Raw genomic sequence first — 17,368 nt, forward strand, 5'->3', positions numbered from 1 at the left:
CAGTGGGCTGTCTTCATAAAACGAGAGCAAATTTGTGTTTCTGAGCGCATTAGGAGACTCAGACACATTAAGAGGCTAAAGTGGCCCTGACGCTGCCCGTGCAGATACTGGCTGTATGGTCTAAGGGGGGGGGGGGAGGGGCTGTTGGTAGTGATGAAACCCAGGCCCAGCACCAACAAAGTGTGTGACTGTGAGCAAACAGTGGGAAAATGAAAATAATAACACCTGATCTTTCTATTGTAGTCAGGGCCAATTAGTTTAAAAAATATACTTCACAAACTCCTCACACCATAAGACTACATTTACTGAATGCCCCGTTTATTTCAACAATGGCATTTACACTTTCTCTCTATTTCATTACCCATCACAAACATGTACGGTGATTTTATGACCCCTGGAAGATGGAGTTAGCTGACGGGAGACTGTACTTTTTTTTAAGTGTCTTGATGTCGAGGGACTTAATGGTGCGCAGTTGCTGGTGTGACCACACCAAGCTGCCTTCACTCTGACAGTAACCTCAGAAAATGTGCCTTTGACGTGGGGAAGCAACTGTATCTGTGGTTCACAGGCAGCATGTGGAGCTGGTGGTCTCATAAAAATCCACAATAATCATCGTAATAAAATAAAATTATTAGCGAACATAAAAACCAGAAGACATTATTCTAAGTGCTATTCATTATACTGGGGTAAGAACTCTAATACATTTCCCTGACCTGGAAAATTTTGTTTTAGGATACTGCTTATGATATGAAAATTGTTTTGTTTTCTACCTACTGCTTTTTAAAAACGATTCGAGAATTTTACGCATGCATACAGCATGCTTTGTTCACGTCCTCACTGTTAGGATCTGTAAGGAGGTATCTCTATGGCCAGCCCCGAGGGACCTGACAAACAGGATATCAGGCATCTGTGAGGCCACCTACGGACCACTTGAAACCACCTGCGCATGCTCTGGGTCTCCTTAAGAGATAACACTCACTCCATTTTCCTTCTACTATTCCCTCCCTAACTCATGTGTCTTTTTTTTTTTTTTTTTTTCCACGATCAGCACCGGCAGTGCACATATTGGCGGAGAGCCATGGATTGGATCAGTGGTTGCATCTTTGAAAGAAACTGGTTCCCTGTCTCTTAGGAGCCATCAATTACTAATGTCCTCAGTTAGAGGTGGCATTTCACGATCACCTCTTCACTGCACGCAGAATTTTTTTTTTGTCTGTCGGGCTTAATCCTGTGCAGGTCTCAACTGCTGAATTAATCTGTACGACTAATGGCCTTGTTGTGTCCTGAACTTATTGTTTCATCATAGTTATCCACACTTCCAGGCTCTGACCCGTTTCTTTTCATGGGGTAAAATAACGAAATGACTAGTCTCTACTGTCCTTGACTGTTTTTGTTGAGAATAACATTTTTCTGGTAAGTATTTGAAGCTGTGATGATAAGGGCTTTATTGACAATGAAAGGAAATCCTTTGAGAGTAGTAGGTATTTTTAGTAGTGTGTGCATATGAAAGAGAGGCCGGGAGGAGAACAGGGAACAAGAGAAAGGAAAGGCAGGAAGGATAGCATCTTACGCCTTTATATACTCATTAATCCGAAGGACATACTGTTTAGGCTTACGGTGAGTCATCTGGACAAAGAATAATAACAAGATCTCTGTCCCATTAAAAAGTTCTCTTATAAGAGCTTTCCGCTCAATGTTCTCATCCTCCCTGTAAGCAAGGAATGAGGATACAAATCAACTCAGGCTGGACAGCCGGTGGAGAGGCTCAGTAATGTGAGCAGGGCCACACAGCAGAGCTGTAATGCAATCTCAGACTTGATCATTAGGAGTGTAGGGTAAGCCCTGGCTACCGTCCCGAGGAAAATGTGGCGTTTAGTCCCTAGACTAAGCAAAGAAAGGCGTTACTGCCATTTAGTGGCTGAGGATCTGGGATATGTCCTACACAGGGTCATTGCAACAAGCCACTCCCTAGGTTGCTCACTAGTTTCTGGATGTAAGGGGTTTATGATAATGTGAATCCAGGACCCACTTTGGCGATATTTATGAATGTAGTATTTCTGCAGTGCTTTGTGTGTATGGTGTGTATATGTTATGAGTGGTGCATGCACACAAATATCACACAAGTATACAAGTGTATGCAGCTCTGTCCATGCAGATAGCTGAGCAGGGCTTACGGTGCCTTCCTCTATCCCTCTATCTTACAGCCTTGAGACAGAGGGTCTCACTGAGCCAGGAGCTTGCAGTCTCATGTAGGTTGGCTGGCTAACGAGCACTCGGGATCCACCTGTGTCTACTCCAATACTGGAATTATACACATATGCTGCCAAGGTTGGATTGTTATGTGACTGTCGGAGATTCACACTCAGGACTTCACTTTGCAGAACCATTGTTCTCCCCACTGAGCCACTGCACCCCAGTCCCCGCAGTTCCTGATGTGAGTTGCAAACAAAGGAAAGACTGTTGTTTCGAAGAGTAATCCGCAACATTGTTTTCCCAGGAAGACCTTGCCAGCCCTTTTTATTTGAAGATGAACTGAAGTGGGCTGGGAGTTCAGGTCTGTAGTTGAGCCCATGCTTAGCATGTACAAATCCTGTGTTCACCCCTCAGACTATCAAATAAAACAAAAATGTATTAGTTGTTGAAAAAGCTTTTCAAAATACCTGTGCTAATGGGGTATTATTGGGACTGATAAAGGTGAGACCCATCCGGCAAGACTTGGAGAACAAAAGGACTGTGTCCCCTGGGGCATACAGTTAAGCTGGTGCTGCAGCAGACTTAATGGATGGTTCACATGCGGTGACAAACCCTTGCACTGACTATATTCCTGACCTCTCCTCTTGCTGGCGTATGATATTATGCTGTTAGTCATTAGCAGATTGTGCATGTATGTGTGTGTGCCTGCATGCATGCTTGCACATGTGTGGGGAGGCTAGAGATCAACCAGGGTGTCATGCCTGCATTGCTGTTTAATTCTGAAGCCATTCACCTTGAATTACAAGACAAGGTCTCCTGCTGGCAAAGAACTTACTTGCCAAGTAGAGTAGGCTGGCTGGGCAGTGCTTCTCAGGGACTTACCTCTCTCTACTTTCCCAGAGCCACCACACCCAGCTTTTTACATAGGTGCTTGGGGAATGAACACAGGTCTTCATGCTCTGAAGGCAAAATCTGTTTATTAAGGGATCTCCCCAACCCCAAGAGTGGAGCTTTAACAAGAACATCTGCTTTAGATAAAACCTAGGCAATACGACTAAATGCTGAACATATATCAAGAGGCTCTTAAATCAGGGCTGTTTGCCTGGATTGCTTGGCAATATTCAAGAGTATCAGTGTGTAAGTCTGTGGTGTGTCTATACACGTGCACACATTAATTCCTAAGGCTCATGTCAGAGTGTGTGTTATTTCTATTAAAGAAGAGCTAATCTGGTGTGCTCTGAGCTTAGAAAATGAGACTGTACATTTTCACACATACATCTCATTACAGGGTATACATTGGGCAACAATGACTTTACCCCAAAATGTACATATATAACACCACATGACATGGATGTTACCCAGGACTTTGAAAACCAACGACCTATCATTTTTGTTTTGTTAGGATTATTTTAACAAATAGGAAAGTCAATAAGCAATGTTGCTGTTGTATCCGATAGGATCTAATCCAATTATACCTGTAAGTTGCCCCTTATTTTTTAGATTAAAAAAAGAAACTGGGTTGTTATGCTGTGAAAAAGTCCAGATTTTGGCAGCCTGTGTTTAAAAACTGCTTGCTCACCATGTGTGGTGGAATACATCTTTAACTCCAGCAGTGGCTGGTAGATCTCTGTGAGCCAGCCTGGACTACATAGTGAGTTCCAGGACAGCCAGAACTACATAGAGATTCTGCCTCAAAACAAAACAAAACAACCCCCCAAGAAAACAAAATCAAACAAGCAAACAAAAAATGCCACCTTGCTTGCTCAGTCAGAGCTCCTACACTTTGAGGAAAATCACAGGTAGTGTAGTTTTTTTTTGTTTTAAATCAAGGCATCCAATTTGTAGTGAACATGTAAAAAATGGCAAAGCAAACTAAAATATACTGTTTCCTAAACAGCTACAAAGTCCCTGTGGAAAACCCACATCACCCAGGTGTGCAAGTCCACTGTGTGAGAGAAACTTAATTCTTTGAACTTTGGTAGAAAAAACAACAACAACAACAACAAAAAACAACATCTAGCATGAGTTCCTTAATTCTGATACCTGCCTTGCACTGAAATTGCTTAGCATGAAACTGTTTAATTCTGAAGCAAGCTTCCTGAAATTAGTATAATCTGAGCTCTCAGGTAATCAGTAGCCAAGCAGATTATTTCAGTGTCTGTCTCACTGTATAAGGCTCTGTCCCAGCTTCTCTCGGATGGTCAAATTGTATGCCCTTAATTTGGTCCCTGATAAAACAGGATCAGATGAATGGGGAGGAGGTCCCCCCTATCAGTGGACTTGGAAAGGGGCACGGTGGAGATGAGGGAGGGAGGGAGGGACTGGGAGGGAATGAGGGATCGGGACACGGCTGGGATACAGAGTTAATAAAATGTAACTGATAAAAAAAAATAATAATTTGGTCCCCTTTTCATTAAAGGTGGGCCTTCTGGACCCAAATCTGATAATCACAAGTCAAAAATCATTATATCATGGAAGCAAAAAAATACCTCTCAATGAGATTTTTTTTTTTTTAATATTTCCTGGTGCCTTAAGTTCCAGTACATGGGAGGCAGAGGCAGGTGGATTTCTAGGAGTCAAAGGCTGTTTCTCTCTATTTCTGTCTCCATCTGCCTGTCTCTGTTTCTCTCTCTCTCTCTCACACAGTAATATGTGGCATATACTATGTGTTTCATTATGTACTTTTATTTTGAGATGGAGTTTCCCTATATTTGTACAGGCTGATCTTGGGCAGCTGGTAGATGTGTGCTACTACATATGCAAATATGTATGTAAATCTATGAAGAAAAGGGGAAATAAAAATTAACAGTCCATTTTGCTACTTGTTTTTTTTTTTTAATGTAGAAATGACTGCACACAGCTGTACACAGGATAATTATGACACATGCTACGGGTCCTCTAAGCTATAGGAGCAGTACTTCCAGTCTGGCAAACATGTTCTTTTCTTAAAAGTATTCCATGCAACTGTTACCTCTGCGACCTATAAAATAGGTCTCCTATCTCCGCTATGAAGTATCAGCTTATTTACTTTATAGCACTAAAATTTAAAGAGTAATTCAAAATCATCTTCATGTAACAGATACATTAAGTACCACACTAACAAGTTTAGTATTGCTGTTACTTGGTGGGAAAACATGTATGTGTGCAGATGGCAAGTGCCTGCCTTGATTGCTCTATGCCTTATAGACTGAAGCAGTACAAAGCACACATGCACACACACGGCTTCAGCTAGGGACTCTTACCTTCATTTTCCGTATTGGCTGGGACAGAGTCCACCGCGAAAGGATGCCATGGCTGGAGATCATCCAGGCTGAACTCCCCGTTCACGGGAAGGAGCTCCACAGTGGTTTTCGTTTCAGTCAAAGACGGCATGAGAGCATCGTTTCCGTAGCTGATTCTGGGCTCACTGATCATATTGGCCAGGACATCGTCGGAGTAGTTCTGCTCTTTCTGAAGCAGCTCATCTAAACAAACCCATCGTATCCTTGGTTAACGTATATTCACAGCGGCCACAGCTTCAGCAGCAATTCCCACTATGTGCTATGTGTCATGGGTTGTCATTGGATACCACCTAACATGCAGACGCTAAGGTCCTTAAGCACACAGCGAGCAATTTTCCAGGTGGGCTTTGACCCCGTGGAGAATGGTCCACGGTGGGGTGGCGCTGCCCGGCTGCTGCTTTGCTCCTCCAGGTGAAAAACCTCGAGGATTAACCGCCTTTTCCTGTCCATAGACGCCACATCTATCCAGTGATCCTGAGGGAGCCGCGGCATGCCCCGTGGTAGCACAGGGTGGAGCGCCACTGCCAAGCATGGAACTCGGCAAGGCGCAGCTTCGGAAGCTAGACATCCTTTCCCCCCATCTCCTGGGAACGTGGGTGGGTGAGGGGAGCGCTAGGGATGGCAGCCTGCTCCATTTAGTTGTCGCCTTTTGCTCTGAAAACACCTGCCTTCCCCAAAGGCAACAGGAACTTTGTCCTTCGAGGTACACTTCTGCAGAGCCATGCTAACTATCTGGGCTAACCTTCTATCTCTGCCTTCCAGCGTTATCCATGTGACGTGAGATGAAAGCTCCCGCCGTGCTTCTCTGTAGCTTCTGTCTTAAACGAACAAACAAAACTCCCACGCCCCTGCTGGATTAAATCCAAGCAGATAAAACAAAAACAAAAACAAAAACAAAACACCCAGAAGATTTTTGAATCTCCGGTTAACTTACAACAAAGTCCACCTGGCACTTTTATTATAGTTAAAAAAAAAAAAAAGAGAGACCATGTAGTAATAATATTTGATTAAGTATGTCATCACTCAATCATTCCTGTGTCAATAGTTTACTAAAATATACTTTAAGCCAATCACTGGTTAATACTAATGCTGGATAACATAAGGAAAATTAAATCTGGATGTAAAATTTGACTTGTAACATTTTACTATCATCCTTTAAATTCCCTTTTAAGTTGACAAAAAGGCCAATTTACTGGAAAAATTAAAATTCTGTTCAAATGTGTACCCATTAAAACAATTTGAAGGGAGAGAATTAAAGTGTGCTATTAATATCTTCCTGTAGAGTCAGTTTTATTACAAGAGATTATTTTAAATGATAGGACCCTAAGCAAATTAGTCCTTTTGAAGTCTAATTTCAGTTATAATATATACCTACTCAGTGTGGCACTGATCTAAAATTCAATATTTGATGCTTGCAGTGACCTTTCCCACACAGATAAAAGGCTCTCATTAGATTATCTCTAGATTTTTTCATGTCTTACCAAGTCAAAGGTAATGGCCAATAACTTAGCCAAAGTCTGATTTAATAAATGAAATTGGCATTTCTTTTATATAAATCTTATGCTCTGACTCTTTAGCACTTACTACCCTGAAGTCAAGATAGTCTGGGATAATTATTGGTGCCTACACGTCCATATTGAAAGGAAAAAAGCCCAGCTAGGAGGGAGCTCTTGTCTGTTTGGGTTTTCTATGGCATTTATCATCGCTCACTTCCTGTGCTTTGGAACTTTGTCATTGTCTTGCTGTTTCCCCATAATGTCTCTGAACGATTCTGCCCCTCCTTGAAAGAAAGAGAGAAAGAAACAAAGAAAAAAAAAAAAGGAAAAAGAAAGCTCTGCGTCCTTAACATTTTCTTCATGGATCTCTTTCCACACCTTTTCCTTTTAAAAACACAAGCCATGCTTGAAAGTGGAATGATCTACGTGTGCACAGAACTGAAATGCTATTTCTTCCCGTTTGACTCTCCTCTCTCATTCTACATATTCTGAGAATCTGGAGGATTTATAACCTTGAGCCTTTCTCCTGGACTATGGACTTGGCTCTTCTCCCTTCTGCCTTCCTATGCCACAGCAATTTGTGCACACAAATTCTCAGTCTCACAACCATCCGTGACACATACTTAACACTACTGACGACATTTGAATCCCAATTCCAATTCTCTCACCCACCTTTCACTCCCTTTTCTGTGACTCCCCGATTACCTTTGCCTTGATAATTGAGCAGAAAACTTACTGCCTGCTACCAAATGGATGGTCCTCAAAATTCATGCATTAAAACTTATTCCCCTCTGAAGTAACAATACATGGGTTGTGGGGGATTTAGACTGGAACAGGGCTTGTTCACTCTGGAGGGCACAGTAGCAGGCCAGCACGCGGAATGAGAAAGGTCGAGTTCTCTAAGACAGTGAGCCTTCCAGCATTTTCTTAGACTTGTAGTTAGGACTGTGAGAAATAAATTATTATTATTATTATTTTATAAACTACCAAGGCAAAGATACTGGCTATTGGTTTTTGTTGTTGTTTTTATTGGTTTAGTTTAAAACAACAGCCTCAAGTAGTCTAGGCTGGCTCAAACTCTATGTAGATGAGGATAACTTTGAATTCATAGTCCTCCCTGTGCCAGTTCTTAGATTACATCAATGCACCATCACATCCAGCTCAGATACTGTTAAAGCAATACAAACTGACTGATGGCTGCTCTACTTACTAATCTCCATTTGACTGTCTTATCTAGATCTTTCCCAGATACTGACTCCTCCCAATTTCAGTGAGTCCTTATTGTGTACTGAATTAATCTAAGAAGCTGGAGTCTTTCTGTGTTCCTAGGCCCCCTGCATATCTTCAACCATGTAGCTTATGGCTCCTTTCTGTCTACCCTACGCCTCTTAAGCAGTGGTACTGAACAGTGTGGGTTATTGTCACGGAACGGCAGAGGGAGAAAGAGGGAGGGAAGGAGGGAGGGAGAGAGAGATACACACAGGGTTGGGTTATGTTCCCAGCACCCATATGGTAGCTCACACCATCCACAACTCCAGTTCTAGGGGATCTGAACTTCATAGCTACCACAGACACATGTGGTACAAATACATACATGCAGGTAAAATGTTGATACATTAAAAAAAAAAAAAGCATCGAAATCCCCTAAAAACAAACAAAAACACTATTAGGAAATATATGGAAAAAGTTGAAATATTAAAAAAAAAAAGACTTTCCTCTCATTTTCAGTTGACAGAAAAGCACTTAGCCTTTGTGCACAAAACAGAAATACATATCATTACCTTATTTTAGCATAGGAAATTAAGAAATAACTACTTTTGGCTATGTCATTTGGAACAAGGAACTCAGTATGGTCTTAAGGGCAGGGAGCTGGATAAATTCAAAAGAATTACCATTACCCCTGCAGGACTCTACTTTGCGATCATAAAACGTTCAAGACAGCCAGCTACTCTGTGACTGAGGGCTCAGGATTTTACCACTGAAAACCCATTGGTGCTGGGCAATTCTGCCTGAGACCAACGGCGCAAGGACCAGTGCAACTGTTTCACCGCCCATTTTGAGCTTTGATTCCTCGGGGAGGCTAAACCACCAGAAACCATCTTCTACTGTGCTGGTGGCTCTGATGAATTACCCTTTTGTCTCAATTAAATTAATATTTTATCACAATGCTTTGGTGGCCTGTGCTGAGGATCACTGAGGTTTTTATATATCTAAGCTTGCTCATGACTATATTAAGCTCAGAGACGACATTTTTTTTTTTAAAGGGAAGCATACTTACATTTTATTTTATGACATAGACTTGGAATTGACACACATCCTATCGCTTTTATCTAAATTCCACAGGTCAAATAGTTACCAAGAACAGAATTATAGTTATGTGCTAATCAAGTTCCAAGTAGCATCTCAGTGATAATGCCTACAGTAGTTTTTTTGTTTGAGACAGAAATTGTTAACACAATTACAGAGTAATTTTAAACTGTAGTGAAGCCTGCTGCCTCACACACCACACTGTGCACCCCTCAGCCTCCAGGTGCCCTGGAAGTGGCAGCAAAAGGGTTGTAAATTTTCCCCTTTAAAAGGCTCCACTACACAGCAGCCAGCACCCATTCTAGGCATCTTGCCCACACTAGAACTATGAGGTCAGATTTGATTTCTCAACCAGAGCTTGTGCATGCCTGACTTTTGGCTGAGACTATTAATGCTATGCTGTTATTAGTGTCCCCGTGGCCTCTGAAACTCCTTAATGCTGTGTTCTTTATCCACAAGATTCCAGGTGATTGGGTGACAGTCTCCGGAGGCCCTTCACTTAAATTCTGTCAGGTAAACTCAAGCTCCTTTGGTCTCCTCAGGGATCTTGATAGAAGCACAGAATTATGACATGTGTCATAATGCATGCTTTTATCCCCAGCACTTGGGAGGTTGAGATAGGAGGATCCCAAGTAAATATCCCAAGGCTTACTGGGATATATAGAAAGTTTGAGGATCTCCTGAGTTACATAGCAAGATTTTTGTCTCACAAAGAGAAAAAGAAATGCAGAATACTAGCTCCAGAGTTTCTTGCGGGCAGAGCAGCCAGGTAACAGGACTTGGCTGTGCAAGGCTGCTCTCTGTACCTGAGGTGGTCTTCCATCATTTTTGTTTTGATGGTCCATTTCCAACAGTAGTTTGTTTCCCCCAGGAACACTCACTGTCTTTTACTTTTTTACATTTCCATCTCGTGAAAGGCTGGTATTGTGCAAATGAGGAAGTAGAGGAAATGAGGAAGTGGAGGAAGCCCTAGCTCCCAGCCCCATGCTGGAGATGCTTTCATAGAAGTTTGCTGAAACCTTTAGGGGTGGAACCTCACTTAAGGAAGTCCGTCTCTGAGGGTGGCCTTGGAAGCTTTATAGCCCAGCCTTACTTCCTGTTCCCTTTCTGCTTCCTGACTTTGGATGCAGTGTGAACAGCTGCCTCCTGCCATCCTTCCCCTTTATCATGGGCTGTATGAATCCCCTCAAACTGGAAGCCAAAACCAATCCCTTCCTCCTTTAAACTGTTTCTTGTCAGATGTTGTCCCTGCAATGAGAAAAGCAACTAATACAAGTGGACTCTATAGTGGCCACGGAAATCCCTAGTAGGCTTCACCATTCTACTTCACATATAAAGAAGCTAAACAATTTGAATTTGAGTTGTATGCTGGCCTGCCAAATATCATTTTTTGTCCTCAGTGAAGCGGAGTGACCGGGCTACTTCAGTGGCTGAGAGGGGAAACACCCATCGAAATCATTACAAAGCAATATTCTCCCACAAACCTAGTTTACCTTGACATTCAGAAAATTATGCTTTTTCATTTTTTAGCTATACATCAAGCCCAATAATCACCCAGAGTCTAAGTTTAGCCTCATGCCTAAATCGAGGTTTATTTTTGTTTAGGAGTTTCTTGGAAACAGAGTTTTAAATGGGGGTGTGTTTGGTCCACTTATGGCAGGAACTGTCCCTAGAGAATTCATCCAAAGCTGTACATTGCTTGTGACATTACTAGTGATATTTTCCTGAAATATCATCGTCTGGTCTAGACTGAAGTTTCAGAAGAAATACCTCGAAGATGAGTTTCCTTGTGGCTTTTTAAACTCCTACATCAAACAGCTCAACAGCATTAATCAGAAATCAAAATGAAAACCACAGCCAGGCTCCTTGGCCTTGGAAAGCGGATTAAAAAGCTTCCCTTTCCACGTTTATTTATGGAACCTGTGCCAAGGTCCTGATCTTATTTCCAACCTCTTTAGGGGGGATCTTAATCCTCCTGGGATGTTAGCAACCTGAGTAGCTGACTGCAGAGTTTACATGCTACAGCAATGGTCTCTGAAAGAAAGTTTGTGGGCTAAAGTTCTAATGTGTGTGTGTGTGTGTGTGTGTGTGTGTGTGTGTTTGTGTATTACCTGGATGTACGTGCTTTGAAAATGAACCACACAGTGAAGAATCCAGCTCTAAAGGGCCATTGTATATTTAACTTAGTTTATGGTACTTTCCACGCCTGTAATCCTAGCACTTGGAAGGTAGAAGCTGAAGAATCAGGAGTTCAAGGCCAACCTGGGCTGTATGGGGAGACACCATCTCATAGGTGTCAAGCTTTATAAAGGTAGGTGTCTTCCTTTGGTCAGATTTTAGTGAAATGGCATCACCCTGGTCTTAATATAAGCAGATATAAACTAAGCAGGTTCTACAAACAAAACTGATGTTCATAGCTGTGTAGTTGGTGACAAATCTTCAGTAGGAGCTCCCACTGTGTTTCCATGATTGTTGTCCCTTATAGCTATGTCCTGTGTGACTTACACAAATGTAGCTGTGCAAGGGCCCTGTCTCACAAGTGTTCTCCTTCAAACTCGAAAGAGAACTCTGCCTGGCCTGCATAAGACCATAGCAGATGAACAGAATGGAAACACGCTGCTATGCTGGGAAGAGAGCGCCATAGAACAGATTACAGTTGATGCATGATTCAGGAGGACGAAAAGAAGAGGTCAGCAAAAGTGGTGAGCCCATAGTAGAAAGGAAGACTTCAACATCTGTAGACTATTTCACCAAGATAGCCTATGAGGTATGCTGGTAATTAGAGGGTCAGCGTGGAAAGTGCGCCTAAATATACATGTCATCATAATGGAGGATGGTCTCCTTTCCCCACACACATCTCTGGGACAGACAGCTCACTTTAATTCTAATTTATGCATATATAAAAAACCCTAAACACATCCTTTGTACTCTTCTGTACACTGGCCTGTTTGTCTTTAACACTGTCTTGCTGTTCAGCAAGCTATCCTAGCTATGGCAATGGGCCTTTCTCTCCTGCAGTAGCTCATTCACTTGTAGCGCCCAGGAAGACTGTGATGACTAGTGCTGACTGTCAGCTTGACAGGATCTGGACTCAGCAAGGAGACAAGTCTCCTGGTATACTTGAGAGGGATTATTTGGATTAGGGTAGCTTCCAGGCATGCCAACGGGAGGTCATTTTGATTTGGTTAATGGAGATAGGTAGGCCTACCCTAAATGTGGACAACTCAAGTCTCTGGGCTTGAGAACTCCTGCCTAAAAAAGGGAGTCGTTACCTGAGCCTGGACATTCATTCACCCTCTACTTCCTCACTGTGTGTGAGATGCTATCAGCTGCCTCAAGCTCCTGCTGCCTTGTCAGACTGTGTCCTTGAACTGCAAGCCAAGTTAAACCCTTTCTCCCTTAAGCTGCTCTGGTCAGGGCATTTTATCACAGCAACAGGAAAAGTAAGACAGAGACCAAGCCTGGAAATGGCAAGTGCCAAGCATTAAGAGATTGGTAGGGCATGGCATTTCTCTGTCTTCAGGAAGGCATTCGCAGTACACAAAGATGAGTGGAAAATACTCTATGCAAGTAATCTGAACTACTTGAACCTTACTTAGTGAGCTCATTTACTCATCCTTTAATTAATTAATTAACAAATTAATTAATTAATTAGTTTGGTTATTCACATAGTAAGCAATCTAACCATCTTCTGGACCAGTGCCAGAAATAACTGATACAGTATCTTTGCACAAAAACCTCAAGGTGCTTAGAAAAAGACCCCACCCAAATGCTAGGATGCCTTTTTCCTCAATCACCTTTCTGTTTTTGTTGTTTTTGTCTCTCATTGAACCTGGAGCATTTTAGAATGGGCATTTTGGGATCTGCCAGTGTCCATCCTTCCAGGGCTGGGATGATAGATGCATGCAGACACTGCAGCTTTTGATATGGTTCTGGGCATCTGAACTCAGATCCTCATGCTTTAACAGCAAGTACTTTACCCACTAACCCAACTCTCCAGCCCTCAGATCAAAACCATTTGGAAAACGCTCACTGTATCTGTATTGAACACAAACAGGGGTTTTACCATGCCGTTTTCAAAACAGTGCAAGGTAAGGACTGCTGACAGAGCGTCTGCACTGGACTAGGCATCATGAGCAGTGCACAAGATGCATATTTGTTCTAGGCAAATAAAAGCTGTTACTTTATATAAGGAGCTTGAGCATCCATGGATTTGGGAATTCCTGGTATGGGGCACCCTGGAATCCAGCCCTAAACTGTCAACAATCAGAGATATCTACCCAGTCATGAGAGATTATATTCCAATCTCTTCAAAACCGCTTAAAATTTCTTCACTCCCCAGCTTTAGTTCAAGACTTAAGATTCTTTGGGCACTCTTGGAAATATACAATTCTAGAAACTTATTTTTTTACAAGATTACTTTAAAATGCTGTTTTCATGTCTACACAGTTAACCTCTCCTCACCTCATCCAGCTCTCCAAATAGCTCAACTTGAACCAACAGCCTGTTGCTAAATAAACACTATTAAAGTGTGATCGTCTTTGGTAACATGTAATTAATTTACTTAGAAGTTTACTCCTCATAATTGCCACAGCCCACCAGTATCCCTCTAAAAAATGCATGTGCTTTATGGAGTCCTTACTCATACACACTGTAAGTTTCAACAATAAATTGAAAAATGATCCACATTACTGTGCATTTATACTTGTCTTTTCATCTTCCCAGTGTGGTAAACATTAATTAACCCTGGTTAATTAACCCAGCCACAGTTTACAAATCCACTCCTTTATCAGCCTCATGTGAAGGCAAAGCACTTAAAACCTTTCACAATTCGGTACCAATTAAATATGAAAATAATTTTTTTTTCCCACGTAGAGTGCAAAGATCCAGGACTTTTAGTTGTTTGATTTAAACATGATAGTACTGGGGGAAGTGTCTTCAAATTCAGAAACCAAGGGAAGGAAAACAGACTGCTACTGGTTGAAATGTTCCTTGTACTTCACACAGTGACTATGACCTACTTTGCAGATGTAATGGATTTAAGATTATGTCATTCTACGGAGTAGAATGTCTGTTTTGTTGTCTACTGTATCATGCTAGCAAAGACACAGCAAGAGAGATAAGAGAGTATATGGCGGAGGGGGGTAGCTGTTTTCCCTCCAAATGTCAGAAAGCCCAATAGGCAGAACACTCCCAACTTTGAGTTCTGTTCTCTTTCAAAAGCTGTCTAAAGAGAACAACCGTTTCCTTTCCTGACCTATGGGCTGAGAACTTTATATGCTGGTGTCAGCCCCTCAATGCCACAAGGAAGTGGAGCAGCCTCGTTCAAGAACCCAGTAAACAGAGAGGTGAAATCACTTCCTTCCCAGGAAGCCAGAGAAGCTGAGCAGCACCTGGCACCGAGACACATGGCAAATACCAGGCAAGTTTCAGATCTTACTAAACTCAGAGCTGTGACACCGCTGTCACAGAGACCAGGATGGAGAACTACACTCGTGCCAGGTAACTCCATTTAGAGAAGTGGGAACTGCTGGAGGAATCCATAAAATCTAGCCTATCGATTTCAATTTAGTACTCACACTGAACAAACTGGGTCTTAAGAAAACTATTTTCAAACAGCCTGAAAGTTATGCTGTTGATTTTTTATAATGACTGGGACAGAGTGCTGCATGGAATGAATGTCCAGCAAGTAGCATCTGAACTGTTTGTGACTCTGGCTCACAGTACGGGAGATGGTGGCAGTGATATTTGTTCTGGATCTGTGGACGAGACTACCAACTTAAGACTGGGAGCATGGAGGGGGAGGGAGGTGTTGGAGAGTGGAAAGGGGGAAGTGATGTCAATTCAAAACATCAAAGAATTAAAAACGAACAGTAATAATACATTTCATGGCTTCTGTGAATAATTTTTAGATAAAGAACATGTACAGTTGAGTTAGTAATGGATGAGGAGCAATGGAGAGGAAATACATCAGACCTATCCAAAAGACTGACATAGCTATGTGCCAGGGGCTGCACTGTATCCCCCATGAAATACATTTAAGCCTTAATCCTCAAGGTAAACATCTTGAGAAGAGCCATTTAAGGCAAGAACTGATGTTAAATATTGTCACAGGGTGACTGGACTCTGAAGGTGAGGAGACATCAAAGATATTTTTCTTTCAAAGAAAGGCTTTTATGGAAAAAAAAAATCAAGATCAGTGTATAAAAGAAACCCATGGCATGAGGTCAACCTCCAACCCTTCCAGGGTAGCTGTATGTAAGCAAAAAGCATGCACACACAGGAAAAATTCCTTGATGTCCTAATATGGGAGGTGTGTGCTACATACATGATCTAGAAAGACCAGAGAAGTCGGGACTGTGCTTTGAGCTCCTGCCCACCTGTGCCCTGATCTCTAGCCCAGTTCCATCCTGAAAATGGCTTTCTTTATCGCAATGAAAAGTCTGTTTCTATCACTATTCATGTATCCCTGGGCAAACTCTTTGTTCCAGCACGCGTGGACCTCCTGTGGGCATCCTCTGGACCTCCTGGATCCTCGCTCACAGCATGATGAAACAAAAAGGTGTCATGCAGAAACCAAGGAGGCCTTCCTAAAAGACCAGCATGTTGGCTCCATGATCTTGAACTTCAATGCGCCAAAACCATGAGAAAATTAACTTTTATTTTTAAGCTATTCAAACTGTAATATTTCCTTGAGACAGCAACTCATAATATAGCTCTCAGGTTTGCCCAGAACCCAGGATCTTCCTCCTTCAATATCCAGAGTGGCTGATATTATAAATATGTGCCACTACCTCAAGCCTGAGGCCATTTTTTTGTTTGTTTGTTTGTTGTTTTTTGGGGTTTTCTTTTTGGTTGTTGTCTTTTTTTTTTTTCCCCATAACTGAATACCAGAGAAGGAATAAAGAAGTTTCTTCAGGGGCTTCTTCTCTTCTTCTGTTACTTTCTACTGTTTTCTTCTCAGTTTACAAAAACAACAACAACAACAAAATACTTGTTTTCTTTCTAAGATAGAGACAGAGACAGAAGAAGTCTTTGATTAACGCTCTGAAGGTAGAGAGCAAAGACCTGTATGTGGCAAGGGACCTCCTGCTGGGTCATCACAGAGGAGAATGGCTGCAATTGTGAGGAAGGGCAAGCTTCTATATGTAGATCTTAGGAACATGGAGCTCCCATCTAATCCTAATTGCCACGTTCCAAGACAATTAACACACCCTTGGGGATTGTGAAAAAAAGTTCTACAGATCCTTCTGTAAGGCTGAGTAACTGATGAGAACCACAGTGAGCCTGAAAACTTTGGAATGTCCAGAGCCAATTACCTTGGGTGCTCTAGAGCACCTGTATCAGCCATTTCTACTGCTTTCTCCATACCTGAGGATGCGGCTTCTTCTTGTAAATCCCTTGGAATTTACAAACAGAATTAGTTTCCAACCAATCAAAAAGCTAAGAATGCTGCTCTCAGATGGCATCTGAGGCCTTAGAGCTGTGGTTCCTCTGCTTTTCTCCTACCTGATGTTTCCACAGATGAGTTAGAAAGTCTTTTCAGTTACGGCTTTCTTTATTTGGTTACTATTAAGAACTTCATAAAACTGCTTCAGGTTGGAAGATGAAATTTGGAGTAACTTAAGTCTGTGTTCCAGGCCTTTGCTAGACATATTTAGCTTCAGAATAAACTATCTCTTATGAGGTGAAAGGTGGTGTGTGCGTGTGCGTGTGCGTGTGTATGTTTATACCTGAAGTCTGGAGGAGGTAAATGCAAACACAGGTACTCTCACAGGAGCCCAGGTCACTAATGCACCCATCTAGCCATACTGAGGAAGAAAGAGCAAAGATCTAAATGACTTTTCTAAGAGATTCCATTTTCTTTCTTCTCTGTGTTCATGAAAAGGTGACAGCTGGAGGATGAGGTTAAATTACACCTGCTCACTCTGGATATGCAAGAAAAAGACTTTGAAAAAAAATTTTCTTTTTGTTTCATTTCCTTTGAGACAGAATCTTAATATATAGCCCAGTCTGGTCTGGAACTCACCACGTAGCTAGGGTGGCTTTGAATTTGGGAACTACTGAGATGACAGGCACATGCCTGAATAC

At 42.0% G+C, this 17,368-nt stretch overlaps 1 protein-coding gene across 4 annotated transcripts in view; it reads right to left on the reverse strand.

The window, feature by feature from the left end:
• App (amyloid beta precursor protein) overlaps positions 1–17,368 on the reverse strand; it is a 226,599-nt gene that overhangs the window by 16,764 nt on the left and 192,467 nt on the right. For all 4 annotated transcript variants that reach the window (XM_021658341.2, XM_021658340.2, XM_021658343.2 and 1 more), the window contains one exon: positions 5,436–5,657. In XM_021658341.2, coding sequence (XP_021514016.1) covers positions 5,436–5,657 — 222 coding nt within the window. The remainder of the gene's footprint in view (positions 1–5,435; positions 5,658–17,368) is intronic.

The sequence above is a fragment of the Meriones unguiculatus genome, chromosome 17 (assembly GCF_030254825.1).
Source record: "Meriones unguiculatus strain TT.TT164.6M chromosome 17, Bangor_MerUng_6.1, whole genome shotgun sequence".
NCBI lineage: Eukaryota > Metazoa > Chordata > Mammalia > Rodentia > Muridae > Meriones > Meriones unguiculatus.